We start from the raw sequence: 12,351 nt of genomic DNA, 5'->3' as shown, positions 1-12,351 counted from the left end.
TTATAGATACGTTGGAGGCGTATCAAGACGACACCACATGAACTATGGTTTAGCAAGAAACCTAAGCTGTCATTTCTTAAAGTTTGGGGCTATGATGCTTATGTGAAAATGTTTCAACCTGATAAGCTCAAACCCAAATCGGAAAAATGCGTCTTAATAGGATACCCAAAGGAAACTGTTGGGTACACCTTCTATCACAGATCCGAAGGCAAGATATTCGTTGCTAAGAATGGATCCTTTCTAGATAAGAAGTTTCTCTTGAAAGAAGTGAGTGGGAGGAAAGTAGAACTTGATGACGTAATTGTACATGCTCCCTTATTGGAAAGTAGTTCATCACTGAAATCAGTTCTAGTGATTCCTACACCAGTAAGTGAGGAAGCTAATGATGATGAGCCCAGATTCCACGAAATGGCTTGAAGCCATGAAATCTGAGATGGGATCCATGTATTAGAATAAAGTATGGACTTGAATTGACTTGCCCGATGATCGGTGAGCCATTAAGAATAAATGGATTTTCAAGAGGAAGACAGATGCTAATAGTAGTGTTACTATCTACAAAGCTCGAATTGTCGCAAAAGGTTTTCGACAAGTTCAAGATGTTGACTACGATGAGATTTCTCACTCCTAGCGATGCTTAAGTCTGTCCGAATCATGTTAGCAGTTGCCACATTTTGTGAAATCTGGCAAATGGATGTCAAAACTGCATTCCTTAATGGATTTCTTAAATAAGAGTTGTATATGATGCAACAAGAAGGTTTTGTCAATCCTAAAGGTGCTAACAAAGTGTGCATGCTCCAACGATCCATTTATGGACTGGTGCAAGCATCTCGGAGTTGGAATATATGCTTTGATAAAGTGATCAAAGCATATGGTTTTATATAGACTTGCGGTGAAGTCTGTATTTACAAGAAAGTGAGTGGGAGCACTACAGCCTTTCTGATAAGTATATGTGAATGACATATTGTTGATCAGAAATAATGTAGAATTTTCTGGAAAGCATAAAGGTGTGTTTGAAAGGAGTTTTTCAAGGGAAGACCTCGTTGAAGCTACATACATATTGAGCATCAAGATCTATAAAGATAGATCAAGACGCTTGATATATTTTCAATGAGTACATACCTTGACAAGATTTTGAAGTAGTTCAAAATGTAAAAGTCAAAGGAGTTCTTGCCTGTGTTGCAAGGTGTGAAGTTGAGTAAAGACTCAAAACCCGACCATGGAAAAAATAGAAAGAGAATGAAAAAGTCATTCCCTATGCCTCAGTCATAGGTTCTATAAAGTATGCTATGTTGTTTACCAGTCCTATTGTATACCTTAGCATCTTTCTGGCAAGGGAGTACAATAGTGATCTAGGAGTAGATCACTGGACAGTGGTCAAAATTATCCTTAGAAGACTAAGGAAATATTTCTCGGTTATGGAGGTGATAAAAGAGTTCGTCGTAAAGAGTTACGTCGATGCAAGCTTTTTACATCGATCTAGATGACTCTAAGTCTCGATCTGGATACATATTGAAAGTGGGAGCAATTAGCTAGAGTAGCTCCATGTCGAGCATTGTAGACATAGAAATTTGCGAAATACATACGGATCTGAATGTTGCAGACCCGTAGGCTAAACTTCTCTCACAAGTAAAACATTATCACTCTTTGGGTGTTAATCACATAGCGATGTGAACTAGATTATTGACTCTAGTAAACCCTTTGGGTATTAGTCACATGGAGATGTGAACTAATCAAATAAAGATGTGAACTAGATTATTGACTTTGGTGCAAGTAGGAGACTGAAGGAAATATGCCCTAGAGGCAATAATAAAGTTGTTATTTATATTTCCTTATATCATGATAAATGTTTATTATTAATGCTAGAATTGTATTAACCGGAAACTTAGTACATGTGTGAATATATAGACAAACAGAGTGTCACTAGTTTGCCTCTACTTGACTAGCTCGTTGAATCAATGATGGTTATGTTTCCTAACCATAGACATGAGTTGTCATTTGATTAACGGGATCACATCATTAGAGAATGATGTGATTGACTTGACCCATCCGTTAGCTTAGCACGATGATCGTTTAGTTTGTTGCTATTGCTTTCTTCATGACTTATACATGTTCCTATGACTATGAGATTATGCAACTCCCGAGTACCGGAGGAACACTTTGTGTGCTATCAAACGTCACAACGTAACTGGGTGATTATAAAGGTGCTCTACAGGTGTCTCCGATAGTGCTTGTTGATTTGGCATAGATCAAGATTAGGATCTGTCACTCCGATTGTCGGAGAGGTATCTCTGGGCCCTCTCGGTAATGCACATCAATATAAGCCTTGCAAGCATTGTGACTAATGAGTTAGTTGCGGGATGATGTATTACGAAACGAGTAAAGAGACTTGCCAGTAACGAGATTGAACTAGGTATTGAGATACCGACGATCGAATCTCGGGCAAGTAACATACCGATGACAAAGGGAACAACGTATGTTGTTATGCGATTTGACCGATAAAGATCTTTGTAGAATATGTAGGAACCAATATGAGCATCCAGGTTCCGCTGTTGGTTATTGACTGGAGACGAGTCTCGGTCATGTCTACATAGTTCTCGAACCCGTAGGGTCCGCACGCTTAAAGTTCAGTGACGATCGGTATTATGAGTTTATGTGTTTTGATGTACCGAAGGTAGTTCAGAGTCCCGGATGTGATCACGGACATGACAAGGAGTCTCAAAATGGTCGACACGTAAAGATTGATATATTGGACGGCTATATTCGTACACAGGAAGTGTTCCGGATGATTTCGGAGAAAACCGGAGTGCCGGAGGGATTACCGGAACCCCCCGGGAAGTATTGGGCCTTAGTGGGCCTGAGGGGAGAGAGAGGGCTGCAGCCCAGGAGGTGGCGCGCCCCCTCCCATGGGGAGTCCGAATTGGACTAGGGGAGGGGGCGCGGCCCCTCTTTCCCTCTCCCTCTCCCTCTCTTTCCTTCCCCCTTCCCTCTTCCTAGTTGGACTAGGAAAGGATGAATCCTCTTCCTAGTAGGAAGAGGATTCCTCCTCTCCTTGGGGCGCACCAAGGCTGGCCGGCCTCCCCCCTTGCTCCTTTATATACGGGGGCGGGGGGCACCCAAAGAGACACAAGTTGATTGTTCCAACCCGTGTGCGGTGCCCCCTCCACCATAATCCACCTCGATCATATCGTAGCGGTGCTTAGGCGAAGCCCTGCGTCGGTAGCAACATCATCACCATCATCACGCCGTCGTGCTGACGGAACTCTCCCGCAAAGCTCTGCTAGATCGGAGTTCGTGGGACGTCATCGAGCTGAACGTGTGCTGAACTCGGAGGTGTCGTGCGTTCGGTACTTGGATCGGTCGGATCGTGAAGACGTACGACTACATCAACCGCGTTCTCATAACGCTTCCGCTTACGGTCTACGAGGGTACGTGGACGATACTCTCCCCTCTCGTTGCAATGCATCACCATGATCTTGTGTGTGCGTAGGAAACTTTTTGAAATTACTATGTTTCCCAACAGTCACTATGTCACGAGTGCCTTTCTATTTTCTTTGAAAAACATTCCCTTCGTTCACAAATATGAGATGTTCTAACATGGCTTCTGAATCAGATGTATAGAGACACGTTTTAGTCGAAAGTACTCATGTGATCCCGAGCTCTAGTGATCTCGGATGAACAGTAAAATCCAAAAAATAGTGATTTTTTGGCAAGAAACTTTGATATTTTTTCCACATGCATGCAAATTCTTTATGAAATTACATTTGTGGAGATGTGGGCAAAACAAAAAACAAAATAGATGTTCCAAAGTGCTTTCAAAAACACTTTTTTAGAACATCAATTTTTTCCCAAACCTCCACAAATGTAATTTCATCATGAAATTTTGCATGCACGTAGAAAAAATGTCAAAGTTTCTTGCCAGAACAATTCAGTTTTTTTTATAAATTTTTTACTATTTTTTCAGATGTTGCTGTTCGTCCAGAATCACTGGAGCTTGGAAGCACATACTCCACGTCCCGTTTTAGTGTGTTTTACACTCATTTCAATCCATATATAGACCTTACTGAAATATCCAACACATCCTATATATGTGAACGGAGGGAGTATCTAATTTGTACCTAAGGTTCAAACGGAACTTACTCATAAAATTAAGGGGTATTTTTCTAAATATAGGTGATATTTTTAAGCAATGTCTAGTTGTATGTGAGAACTAAGTGAGAGTGTGGGCTTACGATCTGCCGAGCTCCATGGAGCTAGGTATGTAAAAGAAAATCATATTTAATTTTTTTGAAAATATTTAAAAAAAACATTGAAAAACTTGTCTATGTTTAGTATGGATCAGTGAAACTTTGTTTGAAAATATTGTGATTTGTAGGGTACACGATAAACAAAAACTCGGCCCAACAACAAAATAATGGCCCATTTTTCAATACATATTTTTTCTACGCCACGTGTAAAAGTATATTGTTATACAATTTTGCACCAATGCACTATATACTTGCATATGTGTATTCACATATTTTCTATTTCTGTTGTGATACATAAATTCCATATTTTTGTGCTGGGCTCCCTGAAGCCAGGCCTCCATTAGCATTTTTCGTAATAACTGGCCCGTGGCTACTAAAATGGGGAACCGTTGTGTCTCGCCGGCAGCGACTAGTTGGCGAGCGCTCATCGGGAGCCTCCCAATGATCACTTGGGGATGGACTGACTTAGCGCGCTCTCAGTCGTCGCCACGTGTCGCGCTCTAGGCGTTTCCTTCGAAATTTTTCACGCATGACTTTTAGGCTTTTAAAAGGTTTTTCCAAGTTTTTTTTTTGAATTTTTGGTTTTCACCGGTCTTTCTTAACTTTTGGACAAAAAAAGTGCGTGAAAAAACTCAATTTTTTCTTCTACGAGAGGCGCGGTTTTACTTTTGCAAGAGGCACAGCCATGCCTCTTAAAAAAAGAAAAAAAACACATTTCTATTTTCTTTCCTTCCGCGAGAGGCACGGCCGTGCCTCTTGGAAACGAAAAAAAACACATTTTCTATTTTTTTTCTTCCATAAGAAACACGGTTGTGCTGCCTCTCAGAAACGGAAAAGAAAAGCACATTTTCGGTTTTTCCTTCCGCGAAAGACACGGATTTTGCTTTTAAATGTGTTTTCTCTTTTTTTTCTTCCGTGAGAGGTATGGTTTTGCTTCGTGCTTTCGTGAGAGGCACGGCTATGCCTCTTTCGGAAAGGGAAAAAAGTGCTCCTTGTTCGGTTTTTTCGTCCATTTTTTGGGGGTTTTCGTGAAAAATAAATTCATCAAAACCTATTAACTTGGGGCTAGTTTTGAAGATCTCGACGTGAGAAATCCAATAATGAAAGCGGTTTCAATATTTGGAGACATGGTTTAAGATATAAAAAAAGGAGAAAAAAGAGAAAACTACAAGGTTGCGACAAGTGGCGCGCATATACGAAAAAAGAGAAAACTACCACGTTGCGACAAGTGACGTGCATGTAATGCGCCACTTGTCACAACCTGAAAAGGGGGGAGTGGTCTTTGAAAGGACCACTCCTTAATTAGTGATTTCGTGTCTCGTCTGCACATGTACACCGGTTTGTTTTGTTTTTGTTTATATTATCGGAAATATTATAAATGCATATGTTCCAAAACAACTTTGCGTACTTATAATAAATAAATAAAAATATTCACCACTAATTTGAAAATTGTTAACATGGTGTGATTTTTATAGAAGTGTAGTTTAAAAAATGTTGATAGTATTCAAAACAAATGTCCATGCTATTTGTTTAATGGTACTGAGCTTGCACATCGTCTTGAGATTGACGAAGTTGCGAGAGACGTCTACGTAGTCGAAGAGAGCGTCTTCTCCCACTGGACGCACATCGCCAGAAGGTCTGAAATAAATCCAGAAAAATGTGACCACCAATACTAAGTATAGGATTTGAACCTTCATGGGGTTGGTTTCGCCACAAAGAAGCTAACTATCTGAACTACGCACAGTTCACAATGTTCATGTAATTCAAAAATGATGTTCCGTACCATTAAAAAATGCACACTACATTTAAAAAACATGTTTGTGACATTTTTAATAAATGTTTATACAATGCAAATAATGTTCACACATCTAAAAATGTTTCGTATCATTAAAACAATGTTTCAACATGTTTTTGGAAGATATTTAACACATATTTGAAAAATGTACAAAAACATGTATTAAACAAATGATAATCATGTATTTTAAAAACAAATGTGTATATTTATATGCATATAGAAAACGTACAATGTCTATGAAAAAATAGATATAGAAAAATATATTTGAAAAAAAGTTAAATGTATACAAAAGTATTCCTGGTGTATAAAAAAATGTAGAGTGTGTATGAAAAAGGAAGACGTATGTTTAAAAAAATAAAAAATAAGAATAAAAAAGAATAAAAACGATGAAAATCAGAGAAAACCAAAGAGAAAAAGAAAAAACAAAGAAAATTAGAGAAACCTGAAGAAAACCGCTACAGATAGTGAAAACCTTGATAAGAAAACAAGAGAGAGAAAAACTTTGTCCGCATCTACAGTATTGTGCTGATCCAGCACCACCGCACCCATTGCAACTTATACATGTATATGTTTTGAGTTGGCTGTTTGTAATAACGAAAACAACAACTTGGTCTCGCAATGGGCTAGACATAGCCCTATCAAACAAAATGGGCCGCAAAGCACCACAAGAGGCATTGAGCCTTATAAAACAGTATAAAACTAGCTCAAGTGTTGCACTTTGTCCACCCTTTATAACAAACTAACTCAGATAGTTTTTTAAGGTTGTCTAAAAAAAGATAGTTTTTTAAGGATTCAACCATAAAGGCATAAGTACTGCTGGTTGAGAGCTAAGACTTAAAAAGACATATTGATGTAGGGCCAAACCCTTCTTTGCCTGATCTTTATGATTTGGTGATGGATTTGGGGAAGAACAAAAGAAAAACACAAAGGGGGAACACTCAATAATAATATCCACATCACACATGTTCTCTCTCAACATCCAAATCAAGATACATCTTAAATCTACAAGCAACAAGCAAGAAACTAAAAGGTAGGCTCTTCCCAAAACTCTGTGGGAGAGATGAGGTCTTGGTTATCCACTTAGAGATCCTTCTCCAAGTTGGAGGTCTCGATGATTTATGATGAGATCCTTCTTTGAGTTGAAGGTTTTGTTCCTCTAGGAGAAGGTATAAGGAGGAAAACTCTCTCAGTGGCTAGGTGTATACTTTGCTAACCCTAGGATGGAGGAAGGGGACGAGTATATATAGCCATGAGCAACTCCCCATTGTTAGTCCTCCATCCATAAGAGTTAGTCCTCCATCCATGAAAGTGTCATGCAAATAGGAAACAACAACGAAAATGTAGCCGATTCATTAAACTCATATCAAAATGGCTCAAATGAAAAAGGTTCACTTTAGAAAGGTTCCAAAAGAACTTGTTATGTACCGCAGTGTATGTCGTGTCTCGGGAAACATGCCTAATGATGGTATAGCCTTGTGTTTCCTTCAAAACGAGCAAACGCAACAACTATTTTGTTCAGAGAAGGAGCCTCCCACCGTTTAAAAGCACTTCCTCGTCGCCATGATTTTGTAACCATCCGAAACATTTTGTCGAGAGAAGGAGCCTCCCACCGCTCTCCTTGGACCCCTTTATACCAGTTTCAATGGTTTCACCAGCTCTTTTAACCCACTCATTAAAAAAACCCTGCTCTTTCAACTTATTTGACCCAATAAAGAGAGTCGGAAAATGTTTTTTTCAGAATGATCTCGAGGAAAGAAGAAAGTAGGTTGGGTCAACCCAAGGAAATGGGAAGCACGCGGCAGTGTAAGCTGCGTCGGGTGCACGCAGCAGCGTGCCCGTGCAAAACGAACCTTTCGCGTCAGAGAAAATGGGAGCAGCCTCCAACCAAAATAATCCGGCTTTTCCTTTCGCCAGGCTAAAAAAAGCAAGATTCCAATTGGTCGAACGAGTTTAGCCGCAGCCTCGGCCTGGGCCTCCCTTCCGCCTCCGGTCTCCTCCCACCTATCCGGATCGCCGCGGCCTCCTCCCCGGATCAGCGCCGCCGCCGTCGGTCGGAGAGCCTCCCCCTTTCCCGCGGCGGCTCGAGGATGGACGGCGCCGGGGGCGGGGGAGGAGGGCCGCACCCCTCCCGGAGGAGCATCTCCTCGGCCGCCGGCCCCAGGAGGAGGGGCCCGTCCATGGAGAACGGCCACGACGCCGCCGCCGCCGCCAGGAGGTCCTCCGCCACCATCTCCCGCACCACCTCGTACGTGAGATTATCCCCCGCCCGCTTATTTGTTCGTCGCTACAAGTCATTTCCACGCTGGTAGCGTCTCTGTTGGGTCGTGCGATGCCGTGCAGACACGGGGTAGCTTACGGGGCTCTTACGGAATAGCTTTCTGGTCGAGCGCTAGTTTGCTCCTTAGGCTAAGGGCTAGATTTGATTTGAAGCAATCGCTGCGGCGCAAGACCATTTTACTTTTAGTCAGAACGGAGACATGATTGGTACCACAGCCCACAGGCATTATGATTAACCTGTAAATCTCATTTATCTATCTATTATGATGATCTGCGCATGCACATGCTTGTATAATTTGGATTCTGTAAGACGGCGGCACCAGATGTTTCTTGATGCAAAGTGAATACAGCCGAAATCGCATGAGACGTGGTTGTAACTGAAATTGTTGCCTCCCTCAGGACGGTGACTGGGGAGAGAACCGTTAAGAGACTGAGACTGTCCAAGGCACTGACGATACCGGACCACACGACTGTGTATGAGGCTTGTCGGAGGATGGCCGCACGTAGAGTTGATGCCGTGTTGCTGACGGACTCCAACGCGTTGCTTTGCGGGATCCTTACTGACAAGGTGAGGTAGACCTTTCTTCTCTTCATCTGCTACAGATGCTGGCTGGTCGACTCTTCATTGCTAACTATGTGATGTGTTTTGTTGGCTGGTGCCAGGACATAACCACAAGGGTTATTGCTCGTGAATTGAAGCTAGAAGACACACCAGTTTCCAAGGTCATGACTAGAAACCCTCTCTTTGTTCTCGGGGACACTCTCGCGGTCGAGGCATTGCAGAAAATGGTGCAAGGTTTGTGAATGTTCCTCCCGATATTTGGGCTACCTTCTTACTGCTTATCTTAATAATGTTGGCTGAAAAAGTGTCACATGATTCCAGGTAAGTTCAGACATTTACCTGTTGTGGACAATGGGGAAGTCATTGCGCTACTGGACATAGCCAAGTGCCTATATGATGCTATTGCACGAATGGAAAGGGCAGCTGAGAAAGGAAGAGCAATTGCTGCTGCTGTTGAGGGTGTTGAGAAGCATTGGGGAACATCTGTATCTGGTCTGTAGTCTCTTATGTTTGACTTGTATCAGCCTCTTGTATGATAGACCACTAAATGTTACTGTCTGAAGATTTGGATTCAGCAATTTGGCCTTTTAATGCTTTCTCCATTTACTTTGCAGGTCCCAACACTTTTGTTGAAACTCTTCGTGAACGGATGTTTAGGCCATCACTGTCGACAATTATATCTGAGAATTCAAAGTAGGTAATATCCTGTCATTTTCTAATAAATGTCTTTCTCTATTATTTCCAGAATAAATGCTGTTACAGAATACTTATTAGCTGATCTCAATTTCTTAGAGTGGCTACTGTTGCACCAACTGACACTGTGTTGACTGCATCAAAAAAGATGCTTGAACTAAAAGTAAGTTCAGCAGTTGTTGCGATTGAAAACAAGCCTGGCGGGATTCTGACGTGAGCACCTTTCCTGAGTACAATAAAATTACTTGTAATTTCTATAGCAGCATTGAACTGAAAGCTACTTTATTTTTACATCGATCAGCTCGAGAGATATATTGATGCGTGTTATAGCCCAAAATCTTCCACCTGAGTCTACTACAGTCGGGAAGGTAAGCAAAGCCAAAATAGATTATCTTCACATTCTTATGTATTCACACTACATTCCTCTGTATTTTCTCTTCAACAGTCATTAGGCCCTAACTGTCATGCCATCATGCCTGGAACTCTTTTCGACAGGTTATGACCCAGAGTCCAGAATGTGCCACGATTGACACCCCGATCCTTGAAGCCCTACACACAATGCATGATGGAAAGTTTCTGCATTTGCCTGTTCTAGACAGGGGTATGTGGACAAATGAGCAATGGAGTTTGATCTAATTCAACATTTTTTGCGAAGTCTGTTAAATTATGAATAATGTGTTGTCATTATCCAGATGGGAGTGTTGTAACCGTTGTTGATGTCCTTCACATAACTCATGCTGCAATTGCAACGGTGAGTATCAATTTCCTTCTGCTTGAGCTTCTGTATGCGCACTCTGGCTTGCTCCTTTGTGTGTACTCAGGTTTTAAACTGGAAAATGTATATTAGTAATATGTTAATGCCCAAGTCACCCGGTGTTTAATCATTAGTGGATGCTGTAATCTGTATCTTGTTATAAGTTGCATGAGGGAAGTTACTAAAGCAACTTTATAGAGAAGTGCCAAATATACAAGTTGTATGGACCATTAGATAGTGTATCTGCTATCTGGTCTGCAAAAAAATTGTTGCAGCTTAGCTTACTGTCAGTGTCGTGTATTCTTCGCTTTCATTACTGTGTGTATAAGTTTAGAGATATCATGCCGGTATTTTAAATCTGTCATGCCTGTTTGTGTTGTTGTATTCAGGTCGGAAACAGTGGAGCAACAGGCTCTGAGGCGACTTCTTCCATGATGCAGAGGTTCTGGGATTCAGCAATGTCAAGTGGGCCTCTTGATGATGATGATGATTCCAGAAGGTTAGCATCTCTTCTACCTATCATTTTGATGACATGGTTTTTTTCTGTGACTAAATAGCCATGGCACCTCTCAGCGAAGGATCAACTAAAGTGGCATCCGAGGCAGCAGATATAGGAAGATCAGCCTTCTTTCCGCCTTCAGGCTTATCAAACACTTTTGGGTTCAAGATTCAGGACAAACAAGGCAGGATGCACAGATTTAACTGTGGTATGCACTCTCATTGTGGTGTCACCCTAACTGGGATTATATCATCGTTCTTTCTTTTTCCATTTCATGCCCAGTAATTTATTTACACTATAGTTTCTGAGTTTCATGTATGACGTTTCGAATTTCAGAAACGAGTAGCCTGGCTGAATTGATAACTTCCATTCTGCAAAGACTTGGCGACGACATTGATAAATTGAACCTACCTCAAATTCTGGTACTGGTCAAGCTCCATTCTCAACACGTGCCCATATATCTATGTCAGCATGTTAGTTCTCTAAGGTTTCTTCTTTTCCTGGTACCATTTGTCAGTACGAAGATGATGATCACGATAAAGTCATACTCTCATCAGACACCGACCTTATAGCGGCTGTGGACCATGCAAGACAAATCGGTTGGAAGGTAATGTTTCTCGTGTTGTTCGTTGGTAAAGCTGATCTTTCTCCCTACCAAAAGAAGGGAGCTCACTTGCTTTACCTGTTCCTCTGGCAGAGCTTGAGGCTGCACTTGGATTACGCCGGTGTTGGCCGCCGGAAGCGAGGAGCCGTCTCATCGGATTTCGAGTACGCTGGAAGGGACGCATGGGCTTCCGCGTACGGCACCGTCGCGGCCGGCGCGGCCCTGGTGGCCGGCCTCGGCGTGATGGCCTACCTGAAAAGAGGAGGCTAAGGCACGACGAAACACGGTTTGGTCTTGATGATACATACAGGATGTTACCACATTGATTGAAATGAACAGAATTGGACCTAGAAAAAGGAAAAATTACGAGTGGGTGTGATTGATTCTTGTGAGGAAAAATGGAAACCTGTAATAATGTCACGGCAGCGGATGGACTGTGTGGATCAAATCTTGGTTGTTCAGTCAGTCCCGAGTCTCCACGGGGTGCCACGGTTGTACACCCTGAAACACTACCACATCATCACCATTGTGTACAATGAAAGCATAATTGGCCATTTGTTTGGAACCACACGCCGTAAGTGTAGTGGGATAGCGATGAATTTGCTGCAGTTGCTACTTCCCTGTGTGCTTGTCTGACCTTGTCATCCTCTGTACTCATCTGCCTTCCACTGAAGTAGGCATGGCATGCATGGAGCCGTTGGTCATTTGTTTGTCCAAATCAGTACGGTAGCACAAATCACTGCAGAGACGTGCTTCGTAGAGATCATGTTACGTGGATTACTGTAGCAGCGCACTGTTCCTGTGCTGGGCACTGTTCGCACTGATCTTACCGTTGATTCTTGATCGGACAGTAGAAAATAAGGGGCATGTTAAGCTACTGTTCATAGGTGGCATGCCCAAAGCATGTCAACGGATCTTAATCC

The 12,351-nt window shown here is 42.0% G+C and overlaps 1 protein-coding gene across 1 annotated transcript; it reads left to right on the top strand.

Annotated features, from left to right (window-relative positions):
• Positions 1-7,955: 7,955 nt before the first annotated feature.
• Positions 7,956-11,996, top strand: LOC125545874 (CBS domain-containing protein CBSCBSPB1). Its single transcript, XM_048709931.2, has 14 exons — positions 7,956-8,284; positions 8,716-8,884; positions 8,980-9,112; positions 9,200-9,370; positions 9,493-9,571; positions 9,671-9,784; positions 9,873-9,939; positions 10,067-10,172; positions 10,264-10,322; positions 10,715-10,824; positions 10,899-11,032; positions 11,161-11,246; positions 11,342-11,431; positions 11,522-11,996. Exons 1-14 carry the CDS (start codon positions 8,127-8,129, stop codon positions 11,696-11,698), a joined length of 1,653 nt encoding a protein of 550 aa, XP_048565888.1. The 5' UTR covers positions 7,956-8,126; the 3' UTR covers positions 11,699-11,996.
• Positions 11,997-12,351: the final 355 nt, after the last annotated feature.

Source organism: Triticum urartu, chromosome 3A (assembly GCF_056163025.1).
Source record: "Triticum urartu cultivar PI428250 chromosome 3A, HENAU_Tu73, whole genome shotgun sequence".
NCBI lineage: Eukaryota > Viridiplantae > Streptophyta > Magnoliopsida > Poales > Poaceae > Triticum > Triticum urartu.
The sequence above is the reverse complement of the archived record's forward strand: the minus strand, read 5'-3'. Positions and strand labels throughout refer to the sequence as shown.

Excerpts from the sequence above, each read along its gene's own strand:
- LOC125545874 (XM_048709931.2), top strand. The coding sequence starts at position 8,127 with ATGGACGGCGCCGGGGGCGGGGGAGGAGGGCCGCACCCCTCCCGGAGG. Across the intron at positions 10,173-10,263 it reads TTTGCCTGTTCTAGACAGGG|ATGGGAGTGTTGTAACCGTT; the intron begins GTATGTGGACAA and ends GTCATTATCCAG. Across the intron at positions 10,323-10,714 it reads CTCATGCTGCAATTGCAACG|GTCGGAAACAGTGGAGCAAC; the intron begins GTGAGTATCAAT and ends TGTTGTATTCAG.